This window comes from Haemaphysalis longicornis, unplaced genomic scaffold, assembly GCF_048455015.1.
Source record: "Haemaphysalis longicornis isolate Haplotype H1 unplaced genomic scaffold, Haemaphysalis longicornis Haplotype H1 scaffold_8, whole genome shotgun sequence".
Lineage (NCBI taxonomy): Eukaryota > Metazoa > Arthropoda > Arachnida > Ixodida > Ixodidae > Haemaphysalis > Haemaphysalis longicornis.
The window spans coordinates 122,119,146-122,137,541 of record NW_027526445.1 but is presented as its reverse complement, the minus strand read 5'-3'; the positions used below and the strand labels follow the sequence as shown (position 1 = coordinate 122,137,541).

At 50.6% G+C, this 18,396-nt stretch overlaps 1 protein-coding gene across 3 annotated transcripts in view; it reads right to left on the bottom strand.

Moving 5' to 3' along the window:
- LOC144148971 (uncharacterized) overlaps positions 1–18,396 on the bottom strand; it is an 84,097-nt gene that overhangs the window by 32,116 nt on the left and 33,585 nt on the right. For all 3 annotated transcript variants that reach the window (XM_077680488.1, XM_077680490.1, XM_077680489.1), the window contains exons 19-28: positions 16,044–16,135; positions 14,444–14,600; positions 11,996–12,204; positions 11,313–11,552; positions 9,617–9,682; positions 6,431–6,487; positions 5,895–6,014; positions 5,437–5,583; positions 2,191–2,637; positions 653–729 (exon numbers count right to left, since the gene is read on the bottom strand). In XM_077680488.1, coding sequence (XP_077536614.1) covers positions 653–729; positions 2,191–2,637; positions 5,437–5,583; positions 5,895–6,014; positions 6,431–6,487; positions 9,617–9,682; positions 11,313–11,552; positions 11,996–12,204; positions 14,444–14,600; positions 16,044–16,135 — 1,612 coding nt within the window. The remainder of the gene's footprint in view (positions 1–652; positions 730–2,190; positions 2,638–5,436; positions 5,584–5,894; positions 6,015–6,430; positions 6,488–9,616; positions 9,683–11,312; positions 11,553–11,995; positions 12,205–14,443; positions 14,601–16,043; positions 16,136–18,396) is intronic.

The following is an 18,396-nucleotide window of genomic DNA, read 5'->3' as shown; positions in this document are numbered from 1 at the left end:
AAGAGACTTTAGTGGTGTATCGACACGTTGAAACAGAATTTGGGGCAGGTAAATGTTTGTTGCAGTTGGCCTTTAAAACTGTAACCCAAAACATTTTTAGCAGACGTACTTGGTTTCATTTTTGTGCACCTTGCAGTATTTTTTCAGTGAAACTTTTTGCATAAGACAGCGTTCCCACAACAACAACCACAACAACAAAAAGGACTTTTCCTGTGGTATGGAAAGAGTTACGTGACACACAGCGCACCACCATGATGACGGCTACACAAGACAAAGACACCCCACCAGATTGAACCAGAAAATTTATTGTGTCAGGACATCTACCGTGCGTCAGCACTGCCTCAAGATTTATAAGTATTTGTGCTACTTCACAGTTTACATGCCCAGCACAGACAAATTGCGGCAGGAAGCTGGTGTGCACGGAAACGCTGCTTCATTTTCGCATTCACGGCTTTGCAACGGGCACACAGCTCCCTGCAGTGCACCTGCCAAGCTGAGCTGTGCCGACGCTTAGTTCCCCCAACAGCTAGTTCACGGGCGGGAACCTGACAACACAAGAACGGGAACCTGGGTGAGTTGGCACTGACGCAATGTTGGACATGGCAGCGCGACAAACAAGCCATGCCAAAAGATCGGAGGGCAGGCAACTCACATGGCCGCGTAGACCAGCAGGCTCACGGGATAGGGTCCATCGTGAAGGTCAACGTTGACACTGGCACCGGCATTGATCTGCAACCAGGCACACACACACACTTAGATGACGTGCCGTGACACACCACCAAAATGACAACGCCTCCCTCAAGTCATCAGCCACATGACCCACGCATACTTTTCATTCCGGCAGATTTCATGGCACGATTTCCACAACTTCTTCCTGCTTCAGAGGATTATGTATGCTACAGAGTGGATGCTACACAGTACACAACTACGTGCCAGTAGCTTGGAATTCATTCAGGCCACGTACAGTGCTTTCATACGTGTAAACCACACCAACAAAGGCCAACTGTTAAAGAGTATCAGGTGCAGATGATACGTGAATTTTACAGCGCAGATTCACAGTAACATGTGCCGTGCCATGATTCATTCGTCTAAACAAGCTGCCCCTGAATTCTTCCTCCTGCTCTGTCCTATCTGGCTTATGCCAAAAGCAAAAAGACCACGGTTTTACTGTTACCTTAATCTGCACCACCCTATCATTATCGTTAGTGCACTTGCTGTTCCCCCGTCAGATACCACACAGTCAAAGAGCCCTGGCACAAGCAAGAGGGGAGCTTTTGACAACTGTGGTGACCGTGACATTCCTGCAAATTCCTTTACAACTAGACCTCCAGGGGTGAGAGCTGAAACAGATTTGGGAGCAGTCTTCAGAGCAGCAAAGTTTCGATTTTGGAGCAGAAGAGCCTTGATTTGGAGCAGTTAACGACATTTATTATGTCATCTTAGGAGCCTAAAAAATTGCTTGTAGCAACTTGGGAGGAAAAGTGCCCTTTTTAATCGGTTTCGAGCGTCAGAACACCGAAAGAGCCTTAGGAGAAAGTTGTTTCTATCAGAGTATCTCAAGGTAAGCATAAAAATAATCAACAATAGAAAAACCACCAGCGTCACCTTGGGGGTGCTGAAAAATCATGTCCAGTCAGCATTTTTTCACACTGAAACTGACATGAGCATCCAAATCTTTGCTTTACAGGTTGTTTCAGAGCAGTTTGGTGCATTTTTTGGAATTTTTAGGCTGTTGGAGCAGCTTGGAGCAGGAAAACGGTTTTGTATCAAAAACGTGCAATGTGCGCAGCTGTCTCACCCTTGGCCTTCCCACACAGACGTTATGCAATGGCCACATTTGCCACTGGCTTTCAATCAAGGGCACCCTCACGCACAATGCAACTGCTTTGCGAAGGCAAGCTGTACTGTCCCGATGAGTTTGCTTCAGTGAGGCTAATGCCCTTGCCTGAAACCAGCTTGACAATGACGATGGCTCCCCTTTTGAACCTCAGTCAACTACTGATCCAAGCAATTGTGCGGGTACTGCAGTGCCAACGACAGCGGAAGCAGTGACTGCCAAAACAGGGCACTACGTGATGACACGACTGTCACCATGAGAACTGAGGGAATAGAAGGTCAGTCGGTTGGATGTGCCTGTGCTGGCAGAGTGACCGAGTGCTGAATCGTGACACAGTAATCCCCCGTCCTCACCAGGGAGCGCACGGCGTCACAGTTCTTCCCGGCCAGGGCCCGGGCGAGTGGGGTCAGCCCGTCCTGGTCCAGCGGCTCCAACAGGGGCTTGTGCTGCAGCAGCAGGTCCACGGCAGCGGCCCCCGGGCAGCGGGCAGCCAGGTGCAGGGCCGAGGGGCCCCCCCGCGGGGCGCCCCGCACCGCGGCCGCCGCGTCCGCGCCCAGCTCCTCCAGCAGGAAGCGCAGCAGCGCCTGCAGCCGCGACCGCTGGCCCTCGCTGGAGGACGGACCGAGGTCGGCCAGGGTGCGCAGGGCCACCAGCAGTGGGGTGAGGCCCTCGTGATCGTGACCGTTGGCCGCCATGCGCAGCAGGTCGCGCAGGGAGCGTGGGGGCCCCTGCTCCTCCGCTGCCCCCTCGGCTGGCTTGGCCCCACCGCCTTCGGCGGGGCTCGGGGGCAGAGGCGGTGGCTGCACAGACACGCATGGGGAGAGAACGCAGATCATGAGTGTACTGGAAGAGCCTGACCTAGTGCAGCAATCTGTAGGGTCTAGCTAACAGCACTTGTGTTTGTGTAGTCTTTCCTCAGTCCTTGTTTAGCCCTGTTTTTTCGTTGTAGGTCTAAAGGGTCACTGTGTTCCAGACCACGACAGCATCCCTTGGTCACACCTTGTTATTGTCCCGCAGTGAAAAAGGAAACAAGGAGGTTCTTGTAGAAATGGACATCCATACCTGCCAGGTTTGCCGGGATGACATTAGGAAGATCTGACCGGAGGTGTGTGCGTGTGTGTGTGTGTGTGTGTGGGTGGGGGGTGTTGTAGCAACAACAGAATGGGTAACCGTGGAGACTTTTTTTTTATTTACTTACAACAAAGCAGGAAATCAACTGTTTCTTTGTTTAAACTACCAACAAGCTACACCACTATTAAGTGTTCGACGTGGCTGCCGCCACCCCTTTCAGAAAGTCCTGGAAATAGTACTGCAAGCGCAATACAAAACCGCAGAAACTGAACTGTTTTGTTCTTTCGTCTAAACTAACAAGCTACACCACTGGAGACTTGCTAAATCTTCAGAACTGCCGTCCAGAGCGGCCGTGCTCGTGCGTAAATGAAAGCGGCGGTGGCGCTGCGCTTCTATCAACAGTAAACTAACAATGGGACGAACAGGTTCACCGTCTGCGCATGGCCGAGTACGCTTTTTAAAGGGGCACTAACACAAAAATTTTGCATCTTGTTTTTTTTGTTGCGATAAGTAGCTAGTGACCTACTTATAACCTGTAGAAACCTCATTTGCTTCAGCGTGCGACGGTTGTTTAATTAGAGGCATTTTCATGCGGCCAGTCGCAGTTTCGGTTTCAGCGAGTGCCGCGAAACGATGGATTTTGTGGATTTTGTGTGAACAAAGCTGACCACGTGACCATCGGAGGGATATCACAGAGCAGAGCCGCCGTAGCACTGTCGAATCCGCATCGACGGCAGTTTCTGCGAATGCCCCCACGTACTGATCTCGTGAGGCGCTTAATTAAAAAGCGACCGTGGATGTGACGCAGGCGCTGCGAGTGCAAATTCTGCCGCGGCTAAAGAACGACGCGCGGCGCTCGAGACGGTTGGTGGCAAGACGCGCGCTGGGAGCAGCCGGCCGGTCTGCCTACGGGTCCGTCTACAGATGTGTTCGGCTCAGCACTGCGGCGGATATTCGAGTGCCGCTCTCGTAAGCGGTGCAGATGACAATTTTTAATGCAACCCACCATCGCATCATTAACTCCTTTCTCATGTAAGCCACCACGGTCGGGACTTGGGGACAATTTCGTGCAGCGGTAACAAGCTATCACTCGAGCTACCTGCGCCGGCCTGGGCCACTTCGCGGCCGTGGCCGCCGCCTGCACAGCGACCGTGCGGCTAGCTCAGTGAGCTTTTCGTGCCTCCGGCGCGTTTTCGCATCCAATGGTAATAAACAGTAATAGAAACAGAGTGCCTGGAATCGCTGTAGAACTTTGGTCGCGGCCAGCTGCCCGATTAGCTGACGAAATCACTGCGCCACGGCGCCTCCGCCGCCAACGATCGGGTCGTTCGTTCTCGAGAGCAGAAGCTCCGCCCTCCGGCCCTCCGATTGGAGCGGCAAGCCGGGCGAGCTGGCAAAAAACGCCGGTAGTGCGGAAGCGGCAAACACAAACTCGTGACGTGTGTGGATGTTGTTTATTTACAACTGCGCGTGGTCCTCTGCTGGCTGCTCGGTTGCGTTTCGCACACTTCAAAATTGATTTTAAATATGTTCTAGGCTGCATTCGCTGCTGATATTTTGCAGATGATGTATATGTGTTCCCACCAATCTATCTCCGAAGTTATCTCGCCTTCAAAATTTTGTGTCAGTGCCCCTTTAAGCACTTCACTGATAACGATGCCGACTCATGTCGGGTTGAGGTATACCTTTGCCACATTGTGGCCAGACTGGGAAAAAGGTTTGGACAAAGACGGGTGCGTTTTCGGGAGATGTTTGTTTCGGTCGTAAAATCGTACAAAACCAAGAAAATTCGGTAGTCTCCCGGAAAATTCGGGAAACCTGCAAGGTATGGACATCTACTGGAGCAAACTTGTGTTCGGGAATAAACTTGTGTCGCCAAACTGCATGCTGTTTGCAATGCGAGCACTTATCTCTCCGCGTTATTCTTTTTGGAACTATTGAACTAGGAAAAAGAACGCTGGCGATAAAAGAGGACCATTCTAGTCTACTGACGGCAGGGTAAAACAGAGCCCTGATATTATCAAACAGGATAGCCGGTGCAGCATACAAAAGAAAGGGAAGGGAACATGCGCTTCGCTTAGAGCACAGATAAGACAGCTGGAGGCAGCAGCAAGACGCATAATAAAACAAAACACAAGGCAGGTGTAGTTAGTGGAAATACAGTGAAGCAGCTAGATTTACATAACCTGGTGACTACTGGACGCCTTGGGTATATAGCCTTGGCAGTAAAGTCAGAATTAACGAACAAGGAAGGGCCACTTCTAAACATGTGCCAGTACTACTACTACTGTGCCAACTGTTCAAAGCCACCTCCGTCATTTATTATAAAGTAATCCCCACGTACTAACAAAAACATTTTTTCCTGGAAACCCAAGGAAGGCCACAGTTGTAACAGGCATGAGCCTGAGAGTGTGCCGGAGCATTCCCACTGCTCAGCTCACTGACCTGAGCGCTCCCCAGGGGTGCGCATTAGTCCCCACCTTCTTCTTATCATTATTCCAAGGAGGAGGAGGAGGGCTTCCCCTCACCTTGAGGAGGGCATTGAGCAGCGGCAGCACGTCCCTCTGCCTGGCCAGGAGGGCCACCTGGCGCAGCAGGTCGGGAGCGGCCTCCAGGGCCTTGGGGTCCGGCTGGTGGCCAGCCTCCACCAGCAGCTGCACCAGCACCAGGCTCCCCTGCGGAGGGACAGGCACAACAGGTCACACCACAAGCAGGACCTCAACCGCGGAGAAGTGCCCTGTGGGCTAACCAATAACAGGGCAACAAAGAACAAGAGCCGGAAAGTCAACAGGACGTGCACCAACTTCCAACCGAGTTTGTAATCCTTCGTCCTTGTTCCTGGCCGCGCTGTTACTAACTTCAACTCAACCGAAATGGTACGCGAGACACACATCAGTCTGCTCATTTCTTCCGTAGTAAGCAAGAAGCAGGGGGGAAGAAAAACAGGATACAGACGGGGCAAAGAGGGGGAGAGAGAGTGGGCCACCTTGTGGACAGCCAGGGACAGTGGGTCCAGCTGCTCCTTGTTGACAGCGGTCGGGTCGCACCCACTGCTCAGCAGCAGCGCAGTGGCCTGTTCCAGGCAGCGCTCGTGCTCGCTGCGCTCCTGCAAGAGAACACAGAAGGAAAACAGGCCCACAGGCTTTCATTCCCACTGCCACTCAAATAAAGAAAAAAAAAAAAAAAAAAAAAAAAAAATCAACTGCCACGACACTGGACACCGAATACTTGAAAGGCGGAGCACTGGCCTGGGCTTGATTGTGTGGCCACGTTACAAGGGAGCCCAAACAAGCAAAAGCTCCTTTTTCACCCAAAATAACTTCAAATGATGTTGCCAGCTGAGATTTTTCGAACAGTGCACCACAGAGAAGCCACCAATGTTAAAGCCAGTGGCAGATATCGGCAGCGGTAACAGGTGCCTAGAAGGGTGACCCATCATGTGTGGGTGCACTAAAAAGTGTACATTCTACACAAGTGGGGCAAGTGTCCACAGAAAAACGCCGCCAGGCAAGAAGCACCAACCTTTTCCAGCTTAGCTCGCACGGCCTCCACATGAGCAGCGTCCAGCGAGGACTGTTTCTGCAATCGGGAAGCCACAAAAAAAATCGATGCCAGTCGACATCCCCACGAGACCACCACGCAACTAAAGGCAGCTTCAGGCTGGAAAAGCCAACTCTTCAAAGACCGAGTTGCTCTTTTTTTTCTACCAACATTTCCAGGGTGGATTTATTGCAGTACCATTTTCAATGTTCCGCTGCAAGTGTGCGAAACTTTGTGCATTGTGCAACAGGCAAGTGAGTGTCAACTTGCTGAGAAATTACGTAAAGTTTATTTCTATGCTTTAGATGAATCCCAAAACTGAGTAGAGAGTACAGCACTAGGAACAGAATGCTCCTTTGAACAACTGCAGAGAAAAAAAAAAGTAAGCAAAGGAGGACGGGGGAAAAAAAATGCATATGTCGCTAAGTTCCTGCACTATAAATGCTGCAAAAACAACTCGTGCTCCTCCAAACAACTTTTTTTTTAATAATGAAGTTAGGAGGCTGAAATTTTCACAGCTTGTAGAGATTGAGCTCCTCTGGTCATATATGTAATCAGATTTTGAATAGCTGCTCCGGATAAAATGTTACGCAGCATGACTTTCAGAAAAATGGCTTTTTTGTGCACACTTTTTTTTATAGCAAAATTTTTTTCTGAAACTTTTAAAATAGCCTTGGTGGTTCCTTATGAACTGCAGAGTGCACAAATCTACCTGAAAAAGCCTCATCATCAATTTCCTCACCACGAAAAAAAAATGACTGGTAGTGTGCCTTTTTTTGTTCTGTATATTTTTGTTTTATGACCGTCATAAATATCTAAGGACACAAATTGCATAATGAACAAGATTTGTGCACTCTACGTGTTATAATGAACATCTGTGCAAAATTTCATCCTGATACGACAACTTTAACTGGGAAAATAAGTGTGCACAAACTCAGAAAACGGACAAAAACAACAAGCTGAGAAAAACGCAATTGAAAGTTTATTTCTTTGGCAGACTCAGAAATTCTTGCTCGAACAACATGAAATTTGGTGGGGATACAGTCTGAAATGTCCACATTGAGGTACTAAAACTAGAATGCTCCTGCTGCATAAGTTGCACCCTCACGGTTTTTGCTGGGGTAGTCCTTGGTATGGGATTGTTTCACCAGGCTGCGGCAATGGGGCTAGCCTTAGCAGTCAGATTTGCACACATCTGCCTGATCCTCCGCTGGTCACTTGCATTGCTTAGTCTGACCAGTTCTTCTGAAGGGAAGATCTGACCAGTTCTTCTGAAGGGAAGATTCCCAGTTCTTGGAGAACTTGCTCAAAACTAGTGTGGCCTCTGTTGAACCACAACCCTGCGAGGGCAGTGGCAGTCTCCACTACAGTGAACTGCAGGTTGTACGATAGCGTCCTGTGCCAGATGCGCAGTGCTGCTTCCGTCTCCATGGCATGGGATGAGCAGTCAACATTTTTTTCACACACAAGAGGCACGAAAGGCTTGCCACACTTCCTCCTCTTGCTCATCAAGCTTTTGGTGGCGGCTACAAGTACAAGTAGTTTGACAGCACCTCAAAATCCAGGCAGAGACCAGTGTCAAGAGAAATGGCAGTGCCAACACTGTTGTGGCTCGTGTCTTTGCTTCTGCCAAGTACCATCAAAAATCACACTGAGGTCAGTCTGACCAGCTTGCAACGCAGTTACTTGCCTTGCTTCAGCAAGGTTTTCTGAGACGCCTTTTGTGGCCGCAACATTAACTTTCTTGGCAGTGTTGTAGAACGTCTTTTGATGCTGTGGTTTTGGTAGACCAAGAATGGCACAAAACCTGCACAGCTGATCGTGTCCGATGCCAACCGCGCGTGCAGCGAGTACCGCTTTCACATTGACGGCGAAACTGCAGAGTTCCGGTTTGCGGCCTCCGCGACCGACGGCGGCAGCGCGCTGCGACGAGTAAACAGAAGAAATCACTCCCGCAGCCACTCCCGCAGGGCACTTCTCGTTTTTGCACTTCAGTTCCAGTACCGATGCGAGGCCCTTCCGCTTGTTCGCAACCTCAACTACGACGAGTTCGCACTTCCCGCACGTCGCGCACACGGCGGCACTCAAGGTCAGTCAGAGCGCCGACTCCACAGATAACTGCACCGCTCCCGTGGCTGGCTGTCTCCTCACCTTGGAAGGCTGCCGACTTCTTCTCCGATGCGCTTATAAAGCCGATATCTTCGCTGATAAAATCAGCCCCGCCTGTTAGAGCCGCGCTTGCAACGCTTGAAGGCCCGGCGCCGTTAGGCCTCACGGTGCCGGTCGTGCCGGCATTGGCCGTGGTCGTCACAATGCTGCGCCGCTTGCGCTTTCTTTTGTACCGGCATGAAGTACGCTGCTTCCGGCAACAAAAGTCACGCTTCTCCTCACCGTTCACGATTAAAAACACACGATAAGGAAATAGAAAAGATTGCGCGAAGTAGCGAACGGAACGATGCGGGCGATGGCGGCTCACAAGCGGCAAGAGCCAATGGCGGTCCCGCTTTCGCGTCACGTGATTTAAATGCCCAGTGGGAGCTCGCAAAACAAGCGGGAAGAAACATTTTTTTTATTTTTTTTACGCGGAGATACGAAGCTGGCGAGCGGCTCAATCGAGAGAAGAAGGCTTGATCTACCTCTCTCAAGTGACCAAAATGGCGGCGAGCCACGCTGCCGTGCGGAATAAATTCTCAAACCTGGCCGAAATTTGGCTTGATTGCGCAATTTCTTGGGTCACCGCGAGTCATTCAGACACATTTTTCACTAAGTTCTCGTTCGTATTTCGTTTTCATTTTTTTACCCATGAAAGAAGGATAGTCAATGATGCTAATGCAAGGGAACACAAAAAATCGGTATATTTCGAAAAAATCGCGTTTTTTCGACCCGCGTGTCCCCTTAAGTTGCGGCATAGTTTTCCCAAACAAAGAGTTAGCATATTGGGCGAGACAGCATGGGAACCCGCTTTCAGGACCCCACACAAGCCAGCAATCAGCAGTGGATAAACTGGGCCCAATTAGTGCCTCATTCCAGGCCCACTGATAAACGAATTCCTACCATCTCTGGCACAGAACTGAACAAAACCTAGCTGATAAGTTTTTCGTTTCAGCAAAGCACGCATGACACAACAGTTCAGCCAGGCCCGAGATCAACGCTGCCCGCAGAACTCACCAGCTCCTGTTCCTGCAGGCTCTGTCGCTGCCGAAACTCGCAGTCTGCCAGGGCAAGGTGGTGAAGCTGCAACACCAGCAAGAGAGCACGCAGTCAGCACAAGCAGAAAAACTGCAGGAAGCCAGTCAAGAATGGAAACAATTCTTCCTGATCGCAGACAAGGCTTTAGAATTTCGTTCTCTGTCTAGGGGCGGACTGCATTTGTCGTTTATTGGTGCTTCGTAGAACTGGTGCCGCTGCACAAGAGGTCAGTGCTGCCGGTGCAACGTGAACCAGAATTTTTGCTACTTTGCTGCGCCCTGCCTTGTTCATGAGCGATGTGAAGGCAGTTACTTGTCGGCACAATACACCCACAGAGGTAACTGACTCACTACCTCCAGCCATGTGTCAAGGGAGAGAGTGGATATGGCCGAGTCAGTGGCGAGAGACGAGTGAGCTGTGTGCCAGATGGCTCATTACACTCCCACACTCCCTCCTCCTTTTTATGACCTTGAAACAACACTCCAGCTACCCTGGTTAATCAGCAGGCCCTCCAAAGAAACCACACTATAACCAGTGCCATGCTTCGAGCCAACCACACTTTAGGCTTGTTACGAGCAGAGTTCTACACAAAGTGAACTGGTGGTCACAAAAACCCACACCAGATCCGTTCTCGCACTGTAAGTGGTTACACTCAAATCTCGTTATAACGAAATTGAAGGGGACCCGTAATTATTTCCTTACATCAATTATAACAGTTTACCACACTGTATGCTCAGGTGGGTGCAAAATGATAAGCATGCAAAGAAGGAAACCGCCTCGCTGCCCACTGTACCACTACGCGACCACGCACGAGACTGCAATCTAATAGAAAAATATTTTGCTTGCTCAATGTGTGCACTTCCTATTTCATTGTCCGCTAGACGTAGCTGCGAAAAAATGTGCGATGCTCCTTTGTTTCGGACATTGCAAGTGAAAGACTTCCTTTTCAGCGGTGGTCACCATGCTGATGTCGCTTTTGCCATTGCCATGGGTGCCGAAGAAGCGATGTACATAGTCAACCGTATCGAACGACATTGGCACATCAAACGTCTGTGCGTGGGAGACCACGGCATCTTCGTCATCACTTGCGCCGGTTTGTCTGGTGACATCAGCGACAATAGCATCGTCGGTTGGCCGCGAGGTCAATGCGGAAATTTTGAAATGGCCGCACCGAATGAGTCACTATTTGAGTTACTCGGCGGAATACTTTTTTTTTTTTGAGGGGGGTAAGGGGGGGGAGAACCTAAAATTAGTTTGTTATATTTATTGACAGGTCAATTTGACTTCTTTACAATGAGGCTTCAAATGCATGGTTCTTGATGGAGATTTCAAGGAGAATTTCATTTACTTCTTTACATCCATTATTTCGTTATATCCCGTTACGTTACAATGAGGTTTGAGTGCACTACGTTACGGACGGTCTCCACCGAGTTACGACCACAGTGGCAGCCACTCTTGCGACAAAAAAGAACAAGCCAGACTCTGCTCTCACCAAGCAGGATCCGTTTAGCACATTACAGCATCAGGGTGACGTTATGTGTACTGGAAAAAACCCTGCCGTATTTCCGATAGGAGTGCACACACCTCCCGTCCCCTTTAGGATCTGCCCGAAAAACTGCGCCGCAAAATTGCGACCAAGCTTTTTCGCGACTGCGAGGAGAAGTCGGCGACCCACCGCATTATTCCCATCGCTGTCTGCCCGCTTGGCATCCGAGCTCTGGCGTTCCAGCAGGAACTGCAGGCGCGCAAAGACGGAGCTGCCGAGGCGCGAGCGCAGCAGCCGCATGGCCAGGGTGCGCCCCGAGGTGCCCGCGTCCGGGGGGCTGTCGGCACACAGCTCCACGCCGGGCTGGTCTAGCAAATAGTCCACCACGCCCATGTGGCCCTTCAGGAAGGCCACCAGCACGGGGGTGGCCTGGGGACAAGAGAAGGGCACCAGCAGCGGTATCAGCCGGAACTGTCTCTCTCAATACACAAAATAAGCATGCATGCAAACAAAAGTAGTTTTAGGGCAGGAAACTCTTTCTTTCGTAGAAATAGCGACACCATGTTTATTTACACTTTGCCATGCAGACACTGCTGCATTTACTTGTTTCAGTAACTGCTCAACTATGCAGATTGAATGAGCTGCCCTCCCGCCTACATGGTCTGCTGCCCACTGAGTCATTTTACCACCCTATACATCATGCAGCGAAAGGAACTGGACAATGCTGAACTGGCCCACCCCTACTAGTATGCAACAACTTCAAAGCCACAACAAAGCTCACTCTAATGGACTACTTACTTAGAATGCTATTCTTAAGCTACCAGTTGCACGCAAACAGGTCGAAACGGAAGCACACCGTGCCCAGCACCCACCCTGGAGCTGTTGGAGCGGTGGGGGGCGGCGCCGGCCTCGACCAGGAGGCGCAGGCAGTGGAGCCAGCCGTAGGCAGCCGCATAGTGCACCAGCGTGTTGCCCCCCACGTCGGCCCGGTTCGGGTTGGAGCCCAGTCGCAGCAGCTTGGCGCACACAGATGCCTGGCCGTTCAGCACCGCGTGGCTCAGGGCCGTGCGGCCACACTCGTCTAGTCAGGGAGGAGGGGGAAGGCCAACAATCGGTATCAAACACTCGGGGCCACATCCAACACCGCACACGTAACTCCTATAAATAGGCTTTCTCGACTCAAACTGCCTATGCTAGTGCACTGGTTGAGTGCAGGAGCCAACAGGGGGATCGCCCTCTTCCCCCCAACAATCTGATGTTCTTCCCATCCGACCTGACAGTTTGCCCCTACCTAGTTCCCGTATGCATCGGGGGGGTCGAAGTAGGCTGTTCACTCAACCCAACAGTCACTTGTCAGGTCCACGTGCACAGGATTGACGATGTGCTACACTTGACCTTTGGGCAATCCCTTCTCTGCCACTGTGCGCTACTCTATGAACCCATGTACACTAGGGCGTGCCCAACTGGTCTCTACACCAACCTGATGCGCGCAAACATCAAGAATGCAGCAATCCCGGACCTCGCAGCTGTTCCAGCAAACAAGGGTTGGCAAGCTGCTGTAGGCAGGCTACGTCTTGTTTACGTCTTCTGCACGTCTTTTTCGCGCTGTTCCAAGAATACTATAACATGTTTGTAAGAAAAAGAAAAACAGCTACCAGCACTCTCCCAAACGTGTTGTTGCAGGGATGCAAATCTGGTCGAGAGGCGGTGAAAGAATTTTAGCAGAAAAATATAGGCGCCGCCAGGGCAATGAGACAAGAGAAAGCCAAGCATTGTCCCCGCACGCAGCTTTGAGAACTAATTTGTTAAAAAAAAGGGGGGGGGGGGGAGGGGCAGTGAACTTTTACACCATGGTTTCTCAAAGTGGGTTCCGCGGAACCTAGGGGTTCCGCAGGCCCCTCCTCAGGGTTCCGCGAGCCACTGGTAAATTTTCCGTGGATCCGCAGTCGCGAAGTCTTATATGGTAAACTTGAGGTGCGATCGATCTAAGGAACCTCCATTACTCATGCCCGAGTGTCAGTAAGCACATCTCAGCGCATAACAAACTCGCAAGCTGCGCAATAAATCTCGCCAGCAGTTTGTAGCCAGCCAGACTCCGAAAACGGGCCACGGGGTTAAACTATTGCACTTGAATCTCGGCCTTATATTACCCCCATGCGCATTTCTCCTGTTTGGAGATAGGTGCCGCTAGCGTACGCATTCGCGTAAAGTCGACGAAAAAAAAAAAAAAACGATACCCTTGCTTGCTTTTGAATTTATTGCACGTTAATGTAGCACGAACAGAATGAAAACTGGCGGGAAAGGGGGGGGGGTTCCTTGGCACTTAACGGAACTTAGCAAGGTTCCCTGGGACCAACATGCTTGAGAACCCCTGTTTTACACAATGGTCAACTATCATGACCTGCGAGTCTCTGCTGGTGCCCGCCAACTGCTCCCCCACAAGTGAATCCAAATTAAATTTACACGCGCTAAAACTTAAATGTGAAGTTAGTTACTGCTGAGCATTCTTGTTAGCCAAGCTGTTTTTCTCTCACAACAATCCGAAACACGAGAGCTGCCCCATCTTCCTTGTAGCCCATTCTGTCGTGCATTCTGCAAAATATGCTCTGCTGCCTTCCACTAGGGCTACACAAAGCTGCAACCTTTTGAAGTTCAGCCAACGACAGACAGAGTCATGCAATGCTACAGCCAAGCACTAGAGATAATATATATATATTAAAAAAAAAAAAAAAAAACGCAGCAGTGTGATTTGCCAGTGTTCCTTTTCCGTTACTCTTGTGAGTACCTCTCCTGCCAAGAGGGGCTGTGGCGCCCCCCTCTTGACTAGCTTCAGTGTCAGCCTGCTGTTGATACCGAAAGTAGTCGAGAGGGTGCCACAGCCCCTGAAAAGGCCCATAGACAGACACTGGATGCAGTTTCCATTAATTTTGGGTAGTTAATGCGTTATTTCATGATGTCTTCCCTATTTTACATTACTGTGTACTTATTTGCAACCTAGAAACGGCAGCGTCCGTGGCCACGACCCAGTGCAAAGATCACCCCCAACACTTTGCCTATGAGCGATGTGTGCCTCTATGGCGCAATGGGATAGACATTAGCTTCGTGACGCGAAAGACCCAGGCTCGATCCCCACCAGGGGAAGCAGTTTTCTTTTCAGAAACTCTGTTTGGGTGCGTGACGCCGTCACCCCGGACGAGCTAAACGACAAGCCGGCCCCCCAAAGTGCTCCACACCTAAAAACGCACAACAAAGAAAAGAAGGGAACAGGAAGGGCAATGAGGGCTTCAGACAGGTCGGCGGAGGGGCGGCGCATTACCCACCCAGGAGCTCGACGGAGGCCCCCGCCTTGACCAGGGCATGCACCATGTCGCAGCTGCCCTGCTGTGCGGCCAGCATCAGGGGGCTGATCTGGCTCAAGGGGGCGCCAGGGGTGCGGTTCACGTCCGCCTTGTAACGCACCAGCACCTGCGCAGCCTCCTGCACAGCAGCAGGGGGGGGAGGGGGGACAACTGAGTGACGACACTATAACTCACCACAACGGCTATTTTTAGTGCTAGCTAGCCTCACACTGCAACCTGACCACAGGCACCATCTCGGAACAAAAACACCCCCCACCAGTGTCCCCGTTCCCCACATAGGTTGTATTCACTGGTGTGGCGCCAGCAACCATGTGTGTTGCCTTAGCAACGGGGACGCGCAGTCTCGGGCATGCAGCGCACGCATGAGGCGTCCCAATGAGTTCAAGAGCATTACCTCGACGTTTACTGTTTCACACAGTGTCCTACAGCCTACCTGTCGAAGATGAGAGTGAAGTCGTTGGCACAGGTTAGCTGATTGCCAGATGCTGTGTTTTGGTATCGGCCACAAATTACTCGCTTCCGGTCACTTGCCAATAGATGTCGCTAGTTTACCAGCTAACAATGCGCACACCAACGTTAGTGCACACTGCTACGCTGCCGCTGTACCTCAGCTGACGTGCACGTGAGTGTTCACAATTTCTTCGGAAGCATTATTTGGCGTTTGTACGAAACGGCTCTGCCGTGGGCAAGGTGCAGGTGCATCTGTGCTGACCTCCGTGTTCACAGGCAACTGCGCTGCGAACACAGAGCAACTGCAGCTCCATTCTCTAGTGGCGATGCCGGGTTCTCTAGGGCAAGTAGAGCATCACCGCACAATGTCCCTGCTATTATTCATATCTTTGACTGACGCCACGGCCTGTTTTTTTTCTTTCTGCGAGAGGCATAAGCATGCACAGACACAATGGGCACGATCATGGTGGTTTTCAGTGTCGCCAAGTGAAAAAAAATCGGCCGCTAAACTTTTATGTGAATACCGTCTATGCTGCACCCTCCTAATTACCCTCCACACACCCCTTCTAGAGCTACGCTTATGAAAACGTAACTGCCCCCCAGTAGCCAAGGGAGAGTCCAGACAACGTTTCTTTGTGTTTAGCACCAAGTACGATTGAGCAGCCGGGTCGGTTATGTGCAATGTTTGCCAGCCAAGGGCAGTCTTCGCTCGTCCATGCACACATTTGCATTCCAAGCTATGTGCAAAGAAATGACAACGACACAAAAATAAAGAGCCTCAAATGGTGAAAACGGGAACTTCAAAAATGGGTTGCCACTACTGACTTGAAAAAAGAAGCAAGGGCACATTTGCAGTTCCGGTAGCACCGCTACAGTGCACTAACCGCAGAATATGCTTCCCCTCTCGTATCCCTATCACTAAATTTCGTAGAAACTAGGGGGCGACCTTCCTTTTGCAATGCTGCAAATCTTGAAATAAGCTTCAATCTGAATTCCCCGTAAGAAATGGGGTGCCCAAAGCATGCGAGCGGAGCAGCTGAAGGGGGCTAACAAAAAGCAAGCTACACTGCAACCAACACAACTAAAGCCCGACTCCAACCCCTAAACTTACCAAGTGGCCGTTCTTGGCAGCCAAGTGCAAGGGAGCCCAGCCTTCCTTGTTGGGTCGGTCCACGCCACGCAGAGGACCCCCTTTTTCGGCAACTGCACGCAGGCACCACACCTGCTGTTAGCTTGAACAAAAGGAATTGGCTGCCCTCAACCAGTCCTCTTTTCTTTAATCAGCTGGCCTTATATCAACTGGCTGGGCCATTTCACTTGAAAACCTGGACAACAGGCACAAATCAGATGCCTCTATCGAGTTGGCTTTCGTACGCGGCACTCCATAGGCAGAGTCAGAGGACTGCACCCATACAAAGTTGCTTCAGGACCAACTGGTGCTGGGAGAAAACAACAAATGGATTTGAATTACCCTATTTACTCGCATAATGAGCCCTCCCCCAACTTTCCTTCTCAAGAATTTACTTTCTAGTCACTTTGCACTAAAAAATGCAGCGGGAATATGTTTTCATCTCGGCATGGTTGCTGATGCCGTAGACAATCGCAGTAACTTGATATCCCGCACCAGTACGCGCAGAAATGCTAAAAACGCATTCCAACAAAAAGAAATCTTAACAGTAGCCAGAGACACGAGCGGAAATGCAGTGGCTAATTTAAAATTGATGATGACGATGATTGCTATTGGTTTCCCCTTTGTAGCGGGGTGATGATGTGTCATCTTACCAAAAAGGACTAATATACCTGTTTTATACCCTTGGTTTAATGCTAGCTCTGCTTAGGGCAGGCAAGGAAAACTTATTAGGCACAAAATACTTTTTTTTTTCCTGTTACAGGTGGTAACTGTCCTAGGCAATATTCCACTTTCTGCTTTTAAATGCAAAGCATTTCTTAGCCTCGCCTGTTCCTGCGTCGGACAGTGTCAACAGTTTCGCGTCCGCAGCAGGTGCGCCTCTCCTTCCCTCCTCTCTCTCAACAGCAGCTGGCGCACGCATGCGTCGTAGTCAGCCCGTTCGCTCCATCGCGGTCTCGGCGTAACAGGTGCGTGATAGCAGCGCGGTGGGGCGTGGAAGGGCGCGCGCTGCTTGCGCATGCGCGCTCTCCCCCCCGTACTGCTCTCCCTCTACGGCGCGCGCTGCAAATATAGCGGCTAGCGGTCGCTCGTGTTTCAGTCACTGCGTTGCTCCTTCCTTCCTTGGTTGACGCTCGTGCCCACGTTTACTCGTGTCTGCTACTCCAGCATCACGGAAGAAGCGATGGAAGCAACACTGCCTTCAATCAGTACTGAGGCCCCAATGCTCTGCATTTACTCGTGTTCCCCTCGCGGGAAGGCGCGGGAATTTTTTGTCCACCAGCATTCTAATCTTCTTTTCGTCCCCTCAACAGCCTTGAAGTTAAATTGCGCGCTTGCAGAGCGCCACCTGCAGAACACAAAACAAACCTTGTGCGTAGTGCCATGAAAGTGTTGCAGTGTGCGAGCAAAGCACCTCACATACTCCGAACTCCTTGCCTGCTCTGTGCTGTTCCGCGACTTCACCATTAAGCTCCATGGTTTTGTTATTCTGCTGTGCTCTGACCCTTCTTTTTTTTTTTGTGCTCCTGGAGCGTTGCGTACGATGGGCCAGTACACGAGCTACACAGCCGGTTTTAAATTGAAAGTGGTGCAGCATGCGTTGAAGCACATGGAAACCGCGCGGCTGGGCGGCATTTTAGTGTTGACCCAGTGCGTGTACACTACTGGGGCAGTATTCTTGTAACTGTCCCTTTTGAAAACGTCCCTTTTGCACCCCTTTCATCGTGACATTCTTCCGGTTAAGCAGTCGGCGTCGGCAGTATGTTTGCCGCGCTTGCGTTACATCACTTCCGGTTGTTTGCTTTTAGCCAATCAGGGCTCGCCAAAAGGAACACTTTTGAAAGGGACGCAAAAGGGACAAAACTCGAGAATACCGCCCCTGGTGCAAACAAGCGGTTTGGGTGATGAACAGGCCCTGCTGTGCATTTCATGGTCCCAAAGAAGGGAAGTTTCTCAATGTGGGAAAAGAAGTTTTGAAGTGCCCTGACGGCACGGAAGATGTGTTGTGGGCCGACAACGAACGTAAAGGCGCAAGTGACTCAAGTGAGGAGGACAGCTCCAACGCGAGTAGGGCCTCTAGCATGTCGTGAATAAAAAAGAAATTTGGCTACATAATTACCTACGCATTTTTACTAGAAAGGTAAGGCTTTGACAACGCTCCTCTTAGCATCTTTATTGTAAGAAATTTCAACTTAAAAAAATCTGTTGCAACTTTTTCCCGCATAATGAACCCTCCCTTGAAATTCATGCCAAATTTAGTAAAAAAAAAAAAAAGTGGGTTCATTACGCGAGTAAATACGGTCTTTTAAGTCCACTTCTCAAAACAATGAGCACA